At 32.1% G+C, this 23359-nt stretch overlaps 1 protein-coding gene across 1 annotated transcript in view; it reads right to left on the bottom strand.

Annotated features, from left to right (window-relative positions):
• Positions 1–23359, bottom strand: part of LOC118197425 (puratrophin-1-like) — a gene marked incomplete at its 5' end in the record, with an annotated part of 530248 nt that overhangs the window by 158108 nt on the left and 348781 nt on the right. The window contains one exon of the mRNA XM_085817830.1: positions 1455–1577. Coding sequence (XP_085673956.1) covers positions 1455–1577 — 123 coding nt within the window. The remainder of the gene's footprint in view (positions 1–1454; positions 1578–23359) is intronic.

Genomic DNA, 23359 nt, shown 5'->3' on the forward strand with positions numbered 1-23359 from the left:
GTGGCAAATTATTTTTATTAAAAAAAAAAAAGAAACGAAATATTTTTACGACTGATTTATTATGTAGGAAAGTAGAATTTGGTGATCTTTACAATATCTATTTAATTCGGCAAATAATTAGCGACAGCAGTAGGAATTACTTTATATAAAAAGAGAAGCGAAATGTTTGTCGATTTCCCGCTGATCTGTATTGCAGCAAAGATCTGTTCACAGAATTTTACAATCTTTTTAATTCATAGTCCATTCGGTAGAAATGGCTACAATAGGCATTGTTTTTATTTAAAAAGCGAAACGAAATATCTGTGAGATTTTGCGCTGTCTACAATTTTAAAATCCGTTTTTAGAATTTTGCAATCTGTACAATTCCAACTTAGTTCAGTAAAGGATGGCAGCAACAGGAATTATTTTTATTTTAAAGAGAAACGAAATATTTGTGAGATTTTTCTGCAGAGCCAGATTAGAGTTTTAAATCCGGTTCTTAGAATTCTGCGATCTTTACAATCCTTGTTTAATTTGACATAGAATTTAGGGCAACAGTAGTAATTATTTTTATTTCAAAAGAAAAGCGAAATATTTGGTATCTTCCCACTTCAATCTATGCATTTAGTTTACTTATCATACATACCTACAAGTAAATATATTTCATTAGTAAAAAAACTCGACTTTATGAATGGAATTAAATTTCATCTTTAAACCATGACAGTGTATGACACAGTTCAAGAAAATTCAAAGTGTATGACCCAATTCAAGCATTAATCTGCAGTCTGAAGGAATGCGTTATCGAATTCCTCTCGTTCTTTTTGTTTTACTTTATTCGCCTTTTTTTTTTTTTTTTTTTTTTTTTTTTTTTTTTGTTTTCAGCCTAAAGGGCATTATTTAAATGTCGGTTCACTTTTCAAATTGTTTCCATAAAATATTAGAGCCCTGCATTATATTTAAAGAAATAAAGCAATGAAGAATCGGCATGAATGCATGTATGTTTCTCCCATTATGAAAAAACAACGGCTCCTACAGACATTAAATTTTGAATAACGTAGTCCTCCACTCGAATATGGGCATCTGAAAGCACAAATTTGGAATTTGTTTTATTATCGATTTCATATTTTGTAACACTTCAACGAAACTTTGATTAACAAACTCAACGATTTCAAAGCGAGCAATGGCAACAATATACGGGGGGACATAGCGCAAGACTGTGTATCGGAAATTCTAAAGATATGCTCATTTTAAAATTATTTTGCGATATTGCTGATAAATTGAATTTTATGGTTTAACTGCAAAGAACATTTAATAAATAAATATAACTCACAAAAGTTTGAAAAAACGTTCCCCTTTGGACAGATTTTCTTTTCTTTTTCTTTTTAAATTCCAATATCTGTTCAAATTTCGAATTTGCGCTGTCCAGACTGAAGAAAATGATTTTTGCGAAAAGAGGGTAAAAATAAAAGACTCACCATGGCCAAGAAATAGAACTTTTCGAATTCTTCTTCTTGCTGCTTGATAGCTCCCAAGGAATCTGCGATAGCTTGGTGCTTTTCCAAAGACTCATTCCCTTTTCTACACAGCCACGAAAGCACCTAATGAAAAGAGAAGAAAGAATTTATAAAAATAAACGTTTTTTTTTTTTTTTTTTAAATTTGTACAATGAGCTACAAGATTACACAGTACATTATTTATATTTTTATTTTAAGCAGAGATGTGAAAAATGTGTACTGCCCTCGCCGAGGCTCGAATCCTGCACCTCTCGAATACGCGTAGAGTATGCTTCCACTTACACCACGAAGGCATTCGGAAAGGAGAGAGAAAATACCTTATTATACTCCCCCTTTCTCTTTTGCGACTGGGAATGAGGGTACCCAATCTCCAAATCCTGGTGTGACGAATTATCGTCCACCACCTTTTCGTTCAGGCACCACTGCAGAGTCATTAGGTAGGTTTTTCTTTGAGGGGGGATGTGAAAAATGTGTAATGCTCTCGCCGGCACTCGAATCCTGACCTCTAGAATACGCGTCAAGTATGCTTCCAATTACACACCACCAAGGCATGCGGAAACGAGGATGAAAATGACTTATAAACTTGATAAAAATAAATTAAGCAGGCACAGTAACAAATTATATATTAAAAGAAATTATTTAAAATAAATAAAAAGAAAGAAGGAAAATTAAAATGTATTTCATAAGATATAAGGAGATATACCGAATATACTGGAAAATTAAAATGGCATTAGATATAAATACCAAACTTATAGAAAAAATGTTCGCTATTATTACGTAATGTAACGACAAGTTTCATCATAACGGATTTTCATGGGCCCGCCTGAGATGAAATATATAACAATTAAATATCCATATGCATAAAAATATAGCTACATAAAAATATATATCTATACGCATAGATATTTAAGTGCATATTTGATTATTGTTCTATATTAATTATACTGAAATTAGAGCAACGAGAATTAGCGTAATCAATTTGCAGTAGTAGTTTCGAAGGCTTAAATATAGAACCTTCAGCTGTAGTTTTCCCTCAGTACTTCCAACAATCATTATAATTAGCAATTAAATTTATTTTAACCCATATAATTTAATTATTTAATTTTTGTTTTATATTAATAATTGTTCTACATACTTGATTGAAATTTCTGATTACTGTTTTAGAGTAATAATTATTTTATATATTTAATTCTTGTTTCATATATTTGATTTTTCTTTCATAGTAATAATTGTTTCATATATTTGATTATTGTTTTATATACTTAATTCGTGTTTTAGATATTTGATTATTATTTTATATATTAATTCTTGTTTTTGATATTTGATTATTATTTCATATACTTGATTCTTGTTTTAGATATTTGATTATAGTTTTATAATAATAATTAGTCCAAAGTGCAGTTTGCTCAGAAGGGCTATTGATTTCGTTTCGGCATTTTGAGTTGATTCACTACAAGCGTTGTTTCGCTTTTCAAATTGTTTCCACCAAACATTATTGCCTTGTATTATATTTAAAGAAATTAAATATTGAAAAATCTGCATAAATGTATGCATATTTCTCGCATTGTGATAAAACAACGGTACATAGAGCCATCCAATTTTGAATAACGTAATCTTCCTGCGAATATGTGCATCTGAAAGCCCAAATTTGAAATTTGTTTTATTATCGATTTCATATTTTGTAAAACTTTGACGAATTTTTGATCAACAAACTCAAGGATTTCAAAGTGAGCAACGGCAACGTTGTACAGAAAAAAACATTCTTATCTCCAGGGCCCGAGACTGTGTATCGGAAATTCTAAAGATATCCTCATTTTAAAATTATTCTACGATATTGCTCTTGAACTGAATTTTATGGTTTAAGTGCAAAGAATATGATATTTAATAAATAAAGGTATCACACAAAGCGTTTAAAAAAAAACCCCTTTGGACGTAATTTAAAATCTGAAACCTTTAAGATTTTTTTTGTTTCATGTATTTGATAACTGTATTATATATTTGATTCTTGTTTTATAGTAATAAATGCTTTAGATACTCGATTTCTGTTTGCTATATTTGATTACTCTTTTCTAGTAATAGTTAATTAGCATAACGCAATATTGCTCTTGAAACGAAACATGACAATATATAACACAATATTGTTTCAAAAATCAGCAACAGAACTATATTGCTTTCGAAACTGACATTTTGAGTGATTGCACATAACGCAATATTGCTTCTGAAACTAGTATTTCGATTATATAACGCAATATGTATAATAAGTAATACTGTTTCCGAAACTGGCATTTTGAGTGACTGCACATAACGTAATATTTCTCTCCTGAAACTAAGAATATGAGTATCCACAACGCAGTATTGTTTCTGAAACAAACACAGCAACTAAATTCAACGCTGTTCTGCTTCTGAAACTGATATTTGGAATTACTACACGGATTGTGATAAAATTTTGTAACAAATTTGACTTAAAATTTAACATGCTAACATGTTTGTAACATGCTCCTGGCTTAATCTGAAAGTTGGTTAATATGTCCCTGTTTAAATCGGTTATTCCGCAGCTTTGTTGTCCGTCCATCCATCCACCTACCCACTATTAACATTTCTATATTCATAGTAGAGAAATATTAATTGTATTAATAATGTTTAATTTGTAATAATATTAGTATTTTTCGATATTTCTCTACTATTAATAACACTCTGTATTTTATTTATGTAGTGCTACACTCTACAACACTATTATTACTTTGTATTTTTCTATATTTATCTATTATTACTAATTCGCATTTTTTTATACTGCTATAACACTGTCATTCAGAAAACCCAGAACAGAGAAAACGTTTAGAAAGACTTCAAAAATTAAGGTGAAATCTCTCTCAGCAACGCAAAAATGAGCGGCCTTTCCAATAAAAAATATCCCCAATTAACTTACGCTGTTCATTCACATCAAAATTAACTTTATGCCTTTTTCTTTCGGGAAGGGGTGTCAGCAATGAAACTTTCTTGAGATAGGAATCGAATGAAAAGTATGAGGCATCCCCCGCTTTGGAGAAGGAGGGGAGGACCCAATCATCGCATTTTCATTTCTGCAGCAGATTATTACTCGAGAACTAATTTTTCATTCTCTTTCTTAAAAAAAACTCTTACCACCACCAATTGTGTCTTAGGATAGTATTCTAATTCATCATACTCTCGTTTACAATGTATAAAGAGGGTTCAACGTTCAGACACAGACGCAAGATCGTGAGTGGCAAAGAGGTGTTAGGCGGCACCGATGATATCTCAACTGAAGTATGATCTACCCTCGATAAGCCACAAATAATTGCTTTAATTACTCATCTTCTGTTACGAAGAAGCATACCTAAGAAGTCGTTGCAGCAGCACCTAACATGACGGGAGGTGGTCTTTGGGTGAAGCTGTACAGCCTCTTAGGATCTTAGGAGCAGATTAATCTGCCGCTCTTGTTGTTGTTCTCTATATAATACAAGCGTCCAGGACAAGGATTAATCCAAGAGAAGCGTTTAAAAATCGTGGGAATTCACTTTGTAAAGATGTAGATGATCCGGAAACTGAATTTAATTCCTACAACCCTACTAGACAGGTTACCGAAATATCGCTATGTCTGAAATGGTATGAAAAAGTCCTGTTGTCAAATGATTTTCAAAGTGAACTGTGTACTAATTAAACTCTTAATTTTCTAACTATAAATATTAAATGTTTAACTCTTACTAAACGATTAATTATTAACTGCCAAACTATTAGCATTCTTGAAACTATTCATTATGTATTGATTCTCATACTTACAAACAACTAACGTTTAATTGCCTAATTATAACTCTGAACTATGCAATAATTAACTCTTAATTAATTATTATCTAACTATTTATTAATTGTCTAAAGGTCCTCAAAGCTAAAAACTACTAATTCTCTAATAACTAAACTCCTAACTGTTAATCGCCTATAATTAATATTAAATATTAATCATATAACTAATAACTATATCAAAACTATTAAGTTTATAAATGTTCATAAAATGTCTAATGATTCTTAAATTAATTAACTATTCTTTCTGTATTAATTAAACTATTAATTTCCTAACTATACTATCAACTTTAACTATTAATAAACTATTCATTATTAACTGGCTAAATATTAACTTTCTTGAAGCTGCTCATTGTCTAATGATTCTTAAAAATACATGCTGTTCATTGCCTACTGATTAAACTATTAATAATGAATTATTTAATTCGTACATGTCCTATCTAACCATTAACCTCTTAATTATTATTTGCATTACTACAGAATTGAAAAGAAAAAGAGTTTTTACTTTAGTTAAATTTCTGAAAAAAAAAAAATCATCACGTGATTTCATCAGCTATATACTCTTATACCTTTTTCATTCCGTCGAAACTTTTCAATGCAAACTACGAACGTTCACTGAATTTTGATCATGGCAATGTTAAAAAAAAAAAAAAAAAAAAAAAATTCCCTGTAAGAGAGAAATATTCCAGAATTTTATTTCCATTATCGCTCGGGAAATCAACACAGGAACATGAAAGGGCGGTCTTTTTGAATTTTCGCAGTTTATTCTAAAATACAATATCCAGAACAAAGTTGCAAATATTCTAATACAATCGTGAACTTTTCTCACAGTTGCTGTAAGTACTGCTAGTCGTGAGTAATAGTCGTAGCAGTAAATAAATATGATTTAGGTTACATTTTAGAATTATAAATGTTTATTTCGCATTTAAGAAGTAGTTAAAAACTATAAATGTTGTTACTGCATTATAGTAGTAGTTACATCACCAACAAGAGGCATTTTACATTAAAAAAAATCTTTCTGTTCTAGTTAACTACCCTAATTCTAATCCATCTTTGCCTTCAGCTTTTAAAGAAATTATGCTTTATTTCTGGTTTCATCAATAGATGGCGCCAGTAGCTTATCTCCTGTCCAGGCTTTCTTATCTTATCTCGTTCATTTGCGCTTTTGCAGCTGAGGATGATGGTTCAGTAAAACCATCGAAACTAGTCCTGTGAAAATTTGAAAAATATTACGCTGATTTTTGTTGTTTGACTTCTAAATTAATAGTAGTTAAGAATTAGAAAAGTTTGTTTTGCATTTAAAAAACTAACAATAAATGGAGCAATCAAATAGACCTCAATTGTGTTATCGATGGTTTCGGAAACAACAACCCCCCCCCTAAAAAAAGTTTTTAAAATGTTAGAATTAGTTTCCTTTCAGAAATCATGTCGTTTTCACATTTTTGGCAGTTATTTGTTAGTATATCAAGAGTGGCAGCAAATTCAGGGACCACCGCAAGCGGCGAACTCGAGGACAGCCACTGACTGGAAAATTCCGATTAAAAATGCATTCAGAGTTTCTCAAACTTTTTTCCAATAGGGACCACTTTTCCGAACTTTGTCTAATGGGCATGGTCAACTTACATAAAGAGGCCGGTACCTATTAAAAGATGGAAGTTCTTCGGTAAGACAAAATGGTTGCCACCATTCTTGGAATGTTCATTCACCCTTGTGAAGTTCGAACTCCAAGGATGGGGCTATCGGGAATCGGAAAATTCTCAAGCTTATTAAAGGCATCAGCACTTTTATGTAAGTTGGCGACTGTTTGACAAGACAGAAGCCATCATAAAAGTGCTCACATAAAAAGAAAGAGGTTCTGGCATGTCCACGGCAGATGGGTTCTCCAAATTAGAAACCGAACTTCATGGTAGTGTCGGTATCTTTATGGCTTGGGGACGTCGCCTAGGCTCTCAATAAAGGTGCCCTAATAGTATATAAAGGTACCAGCATCTCGAAGTTTTTAATATTTTTTAAGCTATAAACTGAATTTTAGAATGCTGACCTCTTCATAAGGGTACCGATATCCTTATGGCTGAACATTCTTGGCAAAAAGAGGACCACTTGTATAAAGTTAACGGCAAAGTTATCGAATGGATATTTCGCAAAGACAAAAACCATCCTAAAGATACGGCACTTTGATGGATACGCCTTTCTCTTCATAACGGTGTTCAGTTCTCTTCAGTTCTAAACTGAACTTCATAATGGTGCGCGCACCTTTACTGCACGTCGCTGATTTAAATTTTCAATGACATAAAGACCTTCACATATGTGTCCCGTTCTCTTGATGAAGGTTGATTTCTTCGGAGTGGAAAATGAACTTGAATGAGGTTCCAGCAACTCTTATGTTTCTGATTATCGATGGCATACTTGCAGAAGGTTCTGGCACTTTCTTTCATACCCGCGACTATTCACCTAGATCTCGTCCCGGAATCTGGATGAAGGCAGTATTCTTCATGGTCCCTGTGCTGAATTTGGAGATCGTTCGCTTAGGCCATCACCTGGGAATCCAGGCATTTCGATGAAAGTTGTATTGTTGCTGGTATAAATCGAACTATACAAGAGTGTCATCGTTCCATATGTCTTGACGAACAACATTCAAGTTACATAAGGGTGCTGGTATTTTTGTTTAAGTCGCCCACTCTTGACTTAGATCTTCACAGGAGCATCAGGGAATTTTGACAAAGGTTACATTCTCCATGAAATAGACGTGATCTTCATAAGTGGGCCGAGCACTTTTGTGTCTTAATGCTAGGGTCCTCTTGGCGAACAATGGCCAACTTTTATAAAAGTGCCGGCACACTTAAGCAAATAAGCCACGCCGATCAGACGACCCCATCCGCCTGTGCAGTATAATCTTTCGTTGTTGTTTTCTATACAATACTAGCGTCGAACGGACAAAGAATAATTATAATAGATAATTAATAGTTTAATAATAGTAAATAGAATTTGACAACTAAAAACAGACAGTTACATAATTAATAGTTCACAGTTTACTAGTAGTAAATAAGCAAAAAAATTAACATTTAATACTTGCAGTTAGACAACTAGTAGTTTAATAGTTAATAGTATCATAATCTTTTAGACAAGTAATAGTTTAATAATAGTAAATAGACTATGACAATTAAAAGCTAACAGTTTTATAACTAATAGTAGTAAATAGATAAAAAATTAACAGTCAATAGTTGCAGTTAGACAATTAATACTTAATTGCATAATAATCTTTAAATAATTAGGAGTTAATGTTTTAAATAATAAGTAGATAGACTATTAATAGATAATAATCGTAGTTATAAATTTATGGTTTCATAGTTAATAGTAAAATAAGCTTTACATAATAGTTTAACAGTAGTAAATATGTAATATACTAGCTAAATTAGAGTTCTTATTAAGCTAGGATACTGAAGAACTATGTAGCGACTATTCGCCGAGTTCTTGTAGCGAAAGTAACAACTCCGGAGAATGGTTAAATTACCATTTATTCCAACTCAAAATGAATTAACAGATGGGCCCTCTCGTGGTTACAAGACGCCTCCACTTGAGCTTTAACTCAAAATAGAAAGTAATAGTAATCTAATGGTTCGAGTTTCAACATAACATTCAGGCCAAATGTTTAAAAAAATGCAAAGTTTATCATTTCCAGATTCCAGAAGTAAAAAATACAAATGGCACAATAAGACTATCTGAAACCTCAAATCTGGTCTAACACTCAAGGTAAAATTGAACAAAATAATGATAAAATTGAAAAAGGTTTAACTCCAAAAATAAAAGTGACAAATCAACATAAAAGTTACAGCTAGTTTGATTCTGGTGTAAAACCCTTATGAGGTTTATCACTTTTTGGTCCCAAAAGTAAAAAATATAAATGGTGCATTTTTAAGTCTAATCTGGTGAAGATAAAACTTAAAACAAATGAATGCAAAAAGTGAAATTAAACTGATATTGTGTCAAATCCGAACCTCTGCGAAGTTCATCATTTTCCCAGGGGGAAAAAAAAAAGCAGCAAGTTTTTCTTCTCACACTTTTAACAAAATCAAACTATCTACTTTTTGCGTAGACTGCCATTTTTCGATTACAAAATAAACAAATTCGTAATTCAAAATTCGGACTTCCAGACGCCCATGTTCGGGAGGAGGACTACGTTATTCAAAATTTGATGGCTCCATGTACCGTTGTTTTTTTACAATAAACATGCACACATTCATGCTGCATCTGCATTATTTAATTTCTTTAAATATATTACCGGGCGATAACATTTGGTGGCAACTATTTGAAAAGATATACGCTGTTTATTTGGTTTATAGTGTACTCTTGATTATTCCGGCTAATGCCGGAGGAGTAGATCACGGATTATTGAAAAACACGGATAATGTAAACTATCAAGTTGCAGGCATATTGCATGTATTTAATTGTTTAATTCTTTAAAAAAATCAATAATTTTATTTTGGCTTTTGAGAACGTTGAAATATTTGTCGAATTTCACTGCGTGTTTTTTGAAGTGTTATTTTTATTATTGTATTGAAATCCCCTTTGGTTGGCGAAGTACAACAGCGTTTCAACAGATTAATTGCTGTCTCGGGACTAATGTAACTGTCGGTATCTTCTTCGCTTGTATTTTCGATATCATTGAAATTGTCTCGTCTATTCTCGTGACATTTGAAACAATATCCGTATTACTCGAGCATCCAAAGCCCAGCTCAAGTGGAATCGCCATCGCACCATTCCTCGATGTTTCCCCAATCGACATTTCAGAAGAATTTACATTTTTGTTTTTTTGACATACAACTTCATAACTTGTTTGGAGTACAACTTTCTTGTTCTTAGTACTTGTATCACGTTCATAATTCATTTTTCAGTTCTACATTTTAAACGAACTTTTAAAAGAATCTAAAGAAAATGAGCACGAAAATACGTAACTAACAAAGAAATCGCAGTGATCAACCGAAACGATGCCTTTCACTTTGGACATGCAGAATGTATTCTATGAGGTAGCTGAAATTAAACCTAAGGACGCAATTCAGCTGTTTTTTTGAGCAAGCTCGGACTTGCAAATTTTTTTTTTTTTTTTTTTTTTTTTTGTTTACAAACTTCAGCGTTGAGTGTGTAGGCAAGGGCATTACCAAGCACGAATAATACGCACCCAGATAATCGAGAGTACACTGTAATGATTCAAGGCAAAATCCCGTTTCGAGATTAATATACCATTCGGGACTAACGTCCCTTTTGGGCTAAAAATTCAAGTAACACAATCACACTATTTGAAGCTAGAGACACTAGCGTGGTTTATCGTTTTCTGATTTCAAAAGTAACATAATAGTAATAAGATTATAAATATGTTATAGCAATAAGTATATTACAATAATTATAATTGGAATACATATTATACTAATTGTATGATAATAAGTATAAGATTATCTGAAATATCAGATCTGGTTTGATATTCAAGATAAAATTGGAGATAAAGGTTTAACTGAAATGGGATTAAGATAAAATTTAAAAATAAATCACCGCAAAAATTACATCTAATCAGAATCTGTGTAAATAGGGCCCTTATAAAATTTATCATTTTCTGATTTTAATGTAAAACTTGGGACAACTCAAATCTGGTTAAGAGAAAACCGGAAACAAATCATTGTAAAAGTGCAAATAACCTAAATCGGGGGTAAATCGAGACCCTTCATTTTCTGATTTCTATGTAAACTATTTGCTCAAATTTGGAAAAAAAAAAATTAGAGAGCAAATTTTAACTCAGTTCTGGTTGAGATAAAGAACTGGGCACAAATCACATCGAAAATTACAACCAACCATTGTCTGCGGTAACTTGAGAGATTTCAAATTTTCTGATTGCAAAAGTTTACGAATGGCGTTATATCAAACCTCAAATATAGTTCGAGATTGAAGATAAAATTCAGGATAAATATTTAAATCCTTCTCGTCAAAGGGGTGAATTGAGCCTAGGCGAAGTTAACGAGTTCTGTAGTAAATGTGGACCCTGGCGATATTTTCCATTTTCTGATACTAAAAATATCAAATACAAATGGCACAAAAGTTCTATCAAGTTCAAGATTCAAGATAAAACTGGGAAAAAGGCTTAATTCCAGTCTGGAAAAGAGAATACTGGAAAATTAATTGAAAAACTACAACTAACCTGCCTCTGGGATCCATCTGGAGCTTTGCGAGGAGGTTTTCCATTTTCCGATTCCAAAAGCAAACGAGAAAGTCTGCACATTTTTCCACAATTTTCAACAATCCTTTCGGGTGTAGGCCTGAAACTAGACTGGTGATGACTCACCAATAAGCAACGGCAACATTTCTGAATCTACATGTACATTATCACAGCATCCTTTTGCGGCACGATCAAATGGACGAACGAGCAAAACATTAAACATGCAAATGTCACCGCAGTTGCTCATTAAATTTGCCCAAGAAGGTAGGATGATACTCATTAAGGAATGAGGCGCCTGGACAACACGCTGAGACACTGGCGTCAATGGGAAACTGAAGACGTTGCGTCAAAATATTGTCCTCAAACGCTGCTGAAAAGGATGAGTCACGGTTTCACCTGCTGGTCTTTCAGCTACTTCAGATCCTAGATCGCAATAAAGAATATTCCAGAACATAATTCAGGAAACAAACCTGGAAAAATAGAGCCCCAGGAGTGCGGAAGATACTTATTCGATACAAGACCAAAAACGATTAACAATCTCCACAACAAAGAAATTATCAGAGTGAAATGAGTAACAAAATCAATTTCAAATTTACCACGGATGGATTAACCGTAAATAATTAATACTGTTACTTCTACTATTATTATTTATTTACTGTTACTACTATTATTACCCTATTATTACTTTACTATAACTACTACTAGTACTACTACTACTAATAATAATAATATAACTACCACTGCTATTTCAATTATAATTACTATTATTATTATTTATTTACTGTTACTACAATTATGCTGTTATTACTTTATTATTACTACCACTATGGGATCACATTAATGGGATTCACAAACGGGATCTTGTACATAACATATATACATACATAGCACACACACACAAACTATATCAACATATTCGGTAACACGATTCTTATTCTAAACATTTACGAAGTTAAATTTTGCGAATTCATAACATTCTTCATTCATTTTGCCTTTCAGATATTTCAGACATGTCACAATAAAGAGTATTCCAGAATATAAGAAAAATAGAACCCTGGGAATACGGAAGATGATGTGCACATTGCAATTCCACACAAGTAGCATTTGCGTACATCATCCGTGTGGGAGCATGAAATTTTCTAACAAATGTAACAAGTCATGGACAACAAGTTACACTTCCTTTCTTGCCGAAACAATCAAACTCGTGATTTTTTTACATGATCTTAAGTAGTATCCATTCGTGCTCAGACGGTCGTTTTCAATGTTTTATGTGTATTAGTTCGCCTCCCCTCCCCGAGTTCTTTTTAGAACTTTTACGTAAAATAAATTTCACTTCTATTAAAAAATCTAAATGCAATCTATAATCGATATTTTTGAGATAGTTAATAGTTAGAAAATTAAAACTAATACTTTTATAACAGTTTGTAGGTAGACAGTTAACAAATAATAATTATCAGTTAGACAAATAATAGTTAATAATTTAATCAGTACACATTTTAATAGCTTGTAATTTTGAGAATCATCACAAAATGAATAGTTTTGAGACAGTTAATAGTTAAACAATTAATAATTAATACATTTATAACAACTAATAGCTAGACAATACTATTAGCAATTAACAAAACAATGGGTATCGACAATTTCGTATTAATGCAAATTCGAAAGTAATAGCGTTCATTCATAGTGCAGTAAATGGTTAATCCAAATTACCTGAATATTAATTACAACTTGGAGATGTATTAAAAAAGAAAGTTAGTTTAAAATTAGAAAATTTCTATGCGTCTCGCCTAAACATTTCAAAAAGTAAAGGGGAAAAAAAAAAAAAAAAAAAAAAAAAAAAAAAAAAAAAAAAACGATTTTGGAGTTCGAAAGTAAAAAATATTAATAATACTACTTCTAATAAATAAATAATTTTTAAGCATAATTCTTTTATTTTTAATATAGATCAATTTAACTGCACATTATTTTTCTAATTTGGAAAAAAAAATTAACATTATTTAAATCGACGACTGTTCATTTAGGTCCCGGTATTTTGATTAAATTTGCGTTCTTCATGATGATGGTATGAACTTAACTTCATAAGAGTACCACGCACTCCTTACGTTTTGATGAACAATAGGAAACGGGAAAAGGTCACCGGAACTTTCCTTCAAGTAAGCGACTATTCACCTACATGTTCCCAGGAATGTCGCAGAATCTTGAGGAAGGCAGCATTCTTCATGGTATAAACTGAAATTCTAGCTGTACGGAGATCGATCACTGTTAATTTTTATCCTTCCCATGGGCGTCCCGGTATTTGGATGAAAATTACATTCTTTTGGTCTAAAATGAACTACGTAGAGGTTCAAAGCACTCATTACGTCTTGATAAACAATGATTAACTTCCAAAAGATGGCGGCACACTTTTTTCAAGTCCGCGACTGTTTACTTAGATCTGCACACGAGCATCCCGGAATCTTGACGAAGGTTGCTTTCTTCATGGTATAAAGTGATCTTCATAAGGGTGCCTCGCATCTTTCTATCTTAATGCCGAGCACCCTTATACCTTGGCGAACAATGGGGAACTTGGAAAAGGTGCCAGTACATCTACTTAGATCATAAAAGTGCCGAGACATTTACTTAGTTCATAGAGATGCCGGAACATCTACTTAGATCTCATGGATGCTAACACTTCTTAAGATCATAAAGGATGCTGGTGCATTTCCTTAGATCATAAAAAAGCCGGTACATTTACTTAGATTATAAACGTGCTTGCACATCTACATGGATCATAAAGGTACCGGTACATTTATTTAGATCACAACGATGAACTTAAGTAAAAGTGCTGGCACATTCATGCGAATGTATCGCGCCGATCAGACCGCCCCTGAAGCAAACTAACTGCCCAAGGTGATAATTTGAGAACAAGACTCGTAAAGCGAGCACACCTGCGTTCTAATCGGATCACGTCAGTTTAAAAATGAACTGGGCTGACTTGTATTGTTTCAGTCCAAATCGTTAACAGCCTTTGTTTGTCTTTTATCGTGCTTGTGCTATAAAAGTGAAGGCGAAAAACTGGTGTTAGAAAACAATAAAGCCTATCGCCTCTCACTCCACTGAATAAGGTAATGCCCTTGGTTATATAATATTTTAATGATCCGCGACTTTTTTATGCCATAGGTAGCATAACTGATCGGCCTGTGTTGAGGAGGAAGAAATTTGTTGCGTTGTTTTTTTCTATTCATTTTAAATGCGATATTTGGCCTAATTTGACAGTTTCCAAAGAAAGAATTTTTTTCTATTGTGCATAGTTTAAGCTATGTGTAAAGAAATAATAGTTTTAAAATTGGCAATTAATAGACTAAAAATATAAAGAGAACTAATAAAAATGCTTTGCAAGATGCCGAGAATATGATTTCCAAAATATTTTAATAACGAAGAATAATTAATATTTCCGCAAAGAAATGTTTTTAAGAATGAAGGAGAATTGATATTTCTGAAGAAATAATTTTAAGATTGAAATATAATTGATACTGGAACGAAGGAATTTTTTTAGAAATAATGAATTACTATTTTTGAAAAAATATATTTAAGTGTGAGAATTAATATTTATCAAGAAATATTCTTTACAGTTAAGAATAAATAATTATAAAGTAATACTTCTAACAGCAAAGAATTCATATTTATGAAAACATATTTTTAAGAGATAGGAATTACTAATAATTATGAAGAAATATTTTTAAGAAGAAAGAAGAAAATTATTATTTATAAAGAAATATTTTGTAAAGTGACGAAAAGTTAATAATTAGTAAGGTGAATTAATTTTTGTAAAGAAATATTTTAAGAGTAAAGAATTTAAATATCTATGAAGAAATATTTTTAATTTTAAGAGTGAATAATAATTATTATTGACACAAAGAAATATTTTTAGGAGTAAATAATTAATAATTAGGAAGAAATATTTTTAAGAGAGAAGAATAAATAAATATTAAGAAATATCTTTAAGAGTGAAGAAGTATTTTTTTTATGAAGAAATATAGTGAAGAGTTAAGAAGAAACATTATTTTTGAAGAAATAAATTTTAAAAGTGAAGAACAATTAATACTGACATGCAGAAATATTTTTAAAAGTAAGCAATTAATAATTATGAAGAAATATTTTAAGAGAGAAGAATAAATTTTAATGAATAAATATTTTTAAGAGTGAAAAAGAATTAATTTTAATTAATTAATATTTATGATGGAATATTTTTAAGAGAAAGAATAAAATAAAACACTAAAATATTTCATAATGAATTCTATGAAGCATTTAAGAGTGAAGAATAATTTATGAAGATATATTTTAAGAGTAATGAAAAATTTATGAAGAAATATTTTAATTAATAATTTGTGAGGAATATTTTAAGAGTAATGAAAAATTTATGAAGAAATATTTTAATTAATAATTTGTGAGGAATATTTTAAGAGTAATGAAAAATTTATGAAGAAATATTTTAATTAATAATTTGTGAGGAATATTTTAAGAGCAATTATTTATATGAACCATGAATGAAGAATTCTATTTTTTAAACATCATATATGGCCTCAATACCTCATCTGACGGGCCATCTGTAATTAGGTATTCGACTTCCAGTTGTGGAAGATTATGAAACAGATACTTAGCAAAAGAATACCATTTACAAACCAACTATTCAACACAAAAATTTTCAGATGATTAAAATTTCAGTTAATTATTTTGATAACTAGTTTATAAAAAAGAAGATGGCAACAAGATGTTTAAATAGCGGCATTATGTGCGTTCTTTCAGTGCAATTTGCAAGGTGAATTTCATGACGTGAAAAAAAACCTCCCACTGCTATTTTAATGGCATTACACAAGTCATTCCAAGGTGACTTCTTTTCGTTTCAAAATTCGATTTCTCTGCGAGAACATACACCTAACTTGCGTGTACGTTACTGAAAGCAGATATAAGATAATTTTTAAAATGCAGCGATTCAACCATTAATTGTCTAACGAGAAATATTAATTATTAATTTTTTATCTATTCACTACAATTACTAACTGTCAATTATTTGGCTGCTAGCTTTTAATTGTTAGTATTGTCTAAAGATTATACTAACTATTAAACTATTAATTAGCTATTTACTATTCTTGAACTATTAACAATTATAAGTATTAGCTTTTAATTATCTTAAGTCTCTTAACTATTGACTAATTGCCAAACTATTTACTAGTCTATTAATTTTCTTAAATTTGTCCATTGTGATTCTCGAAATTACAACAGATTATTTGTCTAATGGATTAATTATTGTCTAGCTACAATTATTAACTATTGATTATCTAACTATTTACTACTATTAAATTATTAACTATTAATTGCGTAATTATTAGCTTTTAATTGTCACAGAACTGCATTAGCCGAAATACAAAACACTTTAAAATATTCACAAGAAATTATGTAAGTCTTTAAGATTTACCGATGTCAATAAAGCTAAAAAGGAAAGTGAACATTGAAAGGATGAACTGAGAAGAGACAGAAATATGTAATGTAATATACGAGTATGCTGCAACCCTCCTGGCCGATAATAATCGGCCGCATGGTTAACGAAGCACACCCAATAAGACAGAAATATGTATGGCAGCCCTTTATCAAAAACGGCCTTTATCGCGCTGCTTTTAAAAATTTTATGATTTTATTGCTGAATTTTATGTGGCGCAAGTGCAATGAAAGCGATGTTTAATAACGAAGTTAAAAAGAAAAAAAGTGTGTTAACAGGGAGATAGGTAAACTGCGGGCTCAGAGACACAATAAAAAAACTTATTAAAAAGAAGTTAAACCATACCACTATTTGCTGCAAAGTTAAAATCTGAATAATTTAAGAATTTTTTTTTTTTTTTTCATTCTCAACTTCCACATTTAATATTTTTGCTTGTTTTCTAGGTTCGAGTTTGCTGGGATAAACCCTTCACAAATGAAATATCTTACGTCTTATCAATTCCTTATCTGTAACTTCAATCTCAAATTTTCAAAATCGATCTTTTATTTCACAACGGAGGAAAAAATACTTAAATCTCTATATATAACTGTAAATAGTGCAGTTTAAAAAAAATTCATTTTAATAAGCGTCGGAATAAGGCATGTAACCGAATTCTAAGATATGACTAAGACAATCTTACCCATTTCTTTTGCAAGGTCACGTGAGTTATGTGAGACGGAATGATCTTCAACCAATCATAGAAGCATTTATTCCGAAGATTATAGATGAGTTTGAAGTACAGGCGCCGCTTAATGTAATAACGTTTATCCACGGCTATTTTGGTAATTTAACCAAAGGATATCATTAAACTACGAGAAAAAACAAGCCTTCAAAATAGCAATGGAACTTAACTCATTTAATATAAATAACAAGAAATATATAAATAAATCCTTTAAACTGCATCTTAAGCAGGAAAAACCAAAAGTTTTCTTTTAGGAGCTGTTCATAACGTCCGCAATGCAACGGTTCATTCATGAACGGTTCATAACGTTTCTGGAAATTATTTCACCGATGAGCCAGAATCTTACTATTTGGGGTATATCCCTCATCGGAAGAGGACTTGCGAACTTAAAATTTAAAATTAGGCAAAAAAGCAACTTTAAAAAATATTCTGCAGCGTATTGGCGGGAGTCATTCTTAAAAGGTAGCATCTGCTCTAGGTCGCTGTGAGATTCGTCAAAATACAAACATTCCTTTTTTTGCAGGTCATGTTACAACGAACTGGAGTTAAAAGTGGAACTCTCGGCAGGAGCTATGCAACTTAAAAAACTTTCTCACCTGTATTCTTTGTTTTTGTGTTAATTAATTAATAAATTGGTATTCGTCATACTTAATTGCGTAATAATTAGCCCCTAGATATCTTTCAGTTATATATTGAAACAATATGTGTAATAAAAATTTGGCAGCCCAACTATGGGACTAAAAATCCCCATATGGATATATCAAAACCAAAACTGATGACGATGGATACGTTAAAGATACGTAAACTTTTAATGTTTGATTATTAAATCAATTCGGAACTAAAGGAAAAGTAAAAAATTGTGGTCGCCTTGACCTAACTCGTTTTAACTGATCACCACCGGGATCAATTAAATATACGAAGAATTCTGGTCAGAATGATCTAATTTTGTTTTCGCTGATCATTCGAATCAGTTAAATGTTCTGTTGAATTTGAATACTTTTATATGAAGTATGATCACCCTGATCATAATGTATGAGTTCTGTTGCACACCATAATTTTTTTAGTACCGAAAGATATATTTGGAAGTATTGCTGAAATTTAAATGAGGAAATTTATGTTAGCGCCCGCTACTTTGGCAGTTTTTTAAAAAATAGTATTTGAATGAATAATTTCATGCAAAGTTCAAGTATTTTGTTCTGTCCAAGTTTTCATGTGAAGCAGTGAAATAAATGTCAAATATAATAAACGACTCATAGTTTTGTTTTGAAAACAGAACAGTAGGAAAAGTATAGAAATATACAGTTGAAGTAGCTATATTTTGCATGAATGTAAATTACTGGAAGTAATTCTATAACAGTTTATGTTCTGAGGATTGTGTATTTTACATGTTATTTCAAGCAATCAACAGAAAATGATATAAAATGAGTTATTACTTTATTTCATGATTTGCTTTTGAATATGTATATTTGATAAGCACTAAATCCATATAAAAGTATTTTAAAACCTATATAGGCTAGCATACTAAAAGTTATAGGTGTATATTTTGAAGAAATTTATCACTTTCATTTACGCATGGCTTATTTAGCAAAAGGGAAGAAATAAGATTTAATTGAATTAGCGGAGACACTAAGCATAGTAATATAGGAAAATTTTAGAATTCTTGAGAAAACTAATGCTATAATCACTAGTCCCACGTATGACGCGGAGTTACGAAAGAATGTTAGAACCGCATCATAAATGAGAGGAAAGAAATAAAAATAGAACAGCGGCTGACAGAGAGAAAGAAAATGAACGGTTGTTTGAACTACAGAAATTAAATTACAATCTAGTAGTACTGCTAGCAGATTGGAGTCTGCAACGGTATCTTCTTCTGCAGACGCAGAAATGCCTAAGTTAGAACTTAAAAAGCTAATTTCTAATTTTGATCCTAAAAGAGCCGATATGAGTCTAGATCTGGACTTGTTTGTGAGGCAATTAACCCTTCTGAAGATACCAGTTTCAAAATTAGTAGTTTATCTTGTTTGTCTTCTGCCAACCGATATTGCAAAACTAATTGCAAAAGAATCCTCTGATGGTTCTCAGGATTATCTGAAAATTAAACAAATTCTCTTAAAGCGCTTCAAATTGAGCGCTGAGAAATTTCGACAGCTGTTTATCCAACATAAGAAAAAATCTTGAAAACACATGGAGGGACTTCTATTTTGATTTACAAAACTGCTTCGATGGGCGGCTTAAGGAATCAAAAGTCATGACATTTGAGCACTTAAAGAATTTGATACTGGCAGATCTGATTAAGAAGAAAGGCCCTTCAGGTTACAAAGAAAATTTTTTGGAGAACTGGAGTGGGTGGAACACCTACTTTAGCTTGTTGACAAATTAGATATGCATGAAGAAGTTAAACATGCATGAAATAAAAACGTTAGTAGGGCAACCACTAAGTTTCAACAACGAGATGTTTCCAAAAATTATACAGGTAACCTTTAGCCTACTAAAAACACCTTATCAAGAGATAATGCAAAAAATGATGATCGACAACCTGTTAGTTGCTATGGATGTGGGAAGTCAGGCTTTATTAAGGCTAAATGGCCCGTCTGCTCCCCTCCTCCCAAAAAAGCAGAAGCTTATTTTAAAGCTATACACCTTCGGACATTCTCTGTCGAGGAACACCAGATGACTCTTTTGAGAGTAAATATAAATGAATGTATGTACTGACACTGGAGCCAGCACTATAGCGGAAGAAACATTTTATCATCTTTTGAGAGAAAGAGGAATAGAATTTGGGAAAACCAATATGAATGTTATCGTCGTCGGTGGTGTCCAGAAGGAAACAGAAGTTATACGCAATAGATACTGATCGGTAGAACGATCGTTTCCAATAACTTTATTTGCGTTACCTACAGCAAAAGAGAATAGAATGCTTTTAGGAACTGAAATTTTGCGAAAAGCTGGAATTGTTTTAGATCTTCCAAATAATAAATGGTATTTCCATGACGATCCTAAACAGATATTTAGCTTTAGTGACAATGTTTTCAAAACAGTCGAACGTCCAGAAAATAATGTGGAGTTCAATACCTTGCGATTAAGAGAAAATGATGGAAGACATTTAACTGAAAACCAAAAGGAAAAACTCAATGCTGTAGTAATGAAATATGAGATTGTGTTCCAACCAGGGGGAGAAGCAACTCCGTATATTGAACACCACATAAATACCGCGAATAATCCTCCGGTTTCAGTAATCCCGTACCGGATGTCTCCAGCTAAAAATTATATTTTAAAGAAGGAACTTGATCATCTGCTGGAAAAGAAAATAAGAGAAGAATGTAAATTTCCATAAGTTGCGCCAGTGGTTCTTGTGCCCAAAAGAAAAGGAAAAGTCCGACTTTGCATTGATTACCGAGGACTGAATGCTGTTACGATGTCAGACTCATATCCATTACCTGGGATGGAGGACTTACTGCACGCTGCTAAACATACATCATATATGACAACCACTGATTTACGACCTGGGTACCATCAAGTCTGCGTTTGTCCTACAGACGCTAACTTGATAAAGAGTAGAGACGCAGACAAAACAGCATTTGTTTGCTCTTTTGGAACTTTCTGGTTCGTTCGAATGCCTTTCAGACTGAATACTGCTCAGGCCACTTTTCAGAGATTAAAGGATAAATTCTGAAGCGGATTGAAAGATATGTTTGCTCTCTCTTACTTAGATGATATTATAATACTGTCAGAGACTTTTGAAAAACATGTAACTGATCTAGAAGCAGTTTTCGAGAGACTGTTGCAATTTAAACTTAATGCAAATCGCGGGAAAAGCAGTTTTGCTTGCAGTTAAGTAAAATATCTTAGGCACTGGATCACTAGTGAAGGAGTAGAAGTTAATCCAGAGAAAACCTGTGCTATACAGAAGATGCCTGCTTTAAGAAACGTGAAACAAGTGCAGTCTTTCTTGCAGACCTGTTCCTAGTAAAGAAGATTCATACTGAAACTCTCAGAAATAGCTACTAAGCAATTTAACTAAGAAGAATGTAAACTGGACGTGAGAAAAAAGCAAGAAAATTCTTTCCAGAAATTAAAACGACTTCTTGTTAGCCCTCCCATTTCAAGCAAAGTGATGCAACAAAGCCTTACATTATTCGGACGGATACTAGTAATTACGCTTTGGGTGCTGTGCTATTACAAAGAAAAGTTCAGAGGAAATGTAGTTGGAGCCCGCGTGCGGCTCACAAGCCGCTAGTCCACTGGCACACGGAACAGATTAGAATAGAACATAATAAAATGGAATATGAACATAACAGAATTGAATATGAAACAAAATACAATATGTAGAATAGCATACAATAATACATAGAACCAGATATAGAATGGGATGGAATACAATATAGAAGAAAACAAGCAGAAGAGCATATATATAGAAAAGAACAGAATATAGAAGAATATGAAAAAAAGCAAAGTAGAATATAAAACAGAATCTAATATGGGGGGGGGGGAGAGGAAAAAATATAAACAGAAAAAAATAATATATAGAATAGTATATGGAAGAAAACAGAATATAAAACATAATAGAACAGAAAATAAATCTTAACCATAGAACGCTAAATGCATTCTATAAAAAAAAAAAAAAGGTTTATTATTATACTACTACTAAAAATAAAATCTGTTTGCATAGTTACGAATCAGTTATATTGCACGGAAGATCAACCCGTTATAACCTTCATTTCTCTACATTATAACCCACTTTTATAACCGTTTTTTACCAATCCTATAACAGTAACATTTAGCAAGAAACTATAAGCGAAAGCTTAGCAAACATCATCTACGATCCATTGCCAGAACCGTTATAAAACAGTTTTCTCCACATTCAAAGATCCATTAAGAGAAATTACAGATATTCGGACCCACATATTCATAGCATTTCATTAAAAGAAAAAAATCCTAGACACCCAAGAAATCCTCCTTAATGAGTCTTTTATTGCAAAATGGGGGAGAACCAACAAACACACCTTACGGTCGCGGTTACACCACTCCCATGACCTGGTATCTCGACTTTCCGCGGTCACAGTTAACTCTCGACTACACATTCGCTTTGGGCCGAGGCTCCTCATTGGCATGACTCCGGTTGGGGCATCGGGCCTTAACTACGACTGTTAAAGAACTTTTCCCAAGTCCACCCTCATGTCAGCGGACGACAGATCTTGCCCCTAGGATGCAAAATGTTCCATCTGTTCGAGTGAATCGCGAGAAAAACCGACCGGAAAAAGGGTTGGAGTGTCCCTCCCTGAGGGGCTCTTGGAAAAGATATTTATTACGATTTAACCTCCGAGTCAAAAATGCCGCTCTGTAACTGTTATCACGCGTGAGAGTTTTATGGAATCTTTTTTTTCGAACCATTGTGCAAATGATCTTATAGAACGATGTCAGAACTTCCGTAAAAGTGGCAGCAGGTCGAAATTGTTGCATACATAATACGACCTTAAAGTCTTTCTTTTTTTAACCTCCCGCCAACCTATATATATAACTAAGGGAGGCAAGATAATTAATACTTAATAATTGTAGTTAGACAATTAATAGTTTAATCAGATATTGTAATTTTGAGAAAATTAATAATTATACTCGTACAATAGTTTGTAGTTATATTTAGATAATTAGTA

Source organism: Stegodyphus dumicola, chromosome 5 (genome assembly GCF_044657685.1).
Source record: "Stegodyphus dumicola isolate Sdum_Otavi_A_Nest chromosome 5, ASM4465768v1".
Lineage (NCBI taxonomy): Eukaryota > Metazoa > Arthropoda > Arachnida > Araneae > Eresidae > Stegodyphus > Stegodyphus dumicola.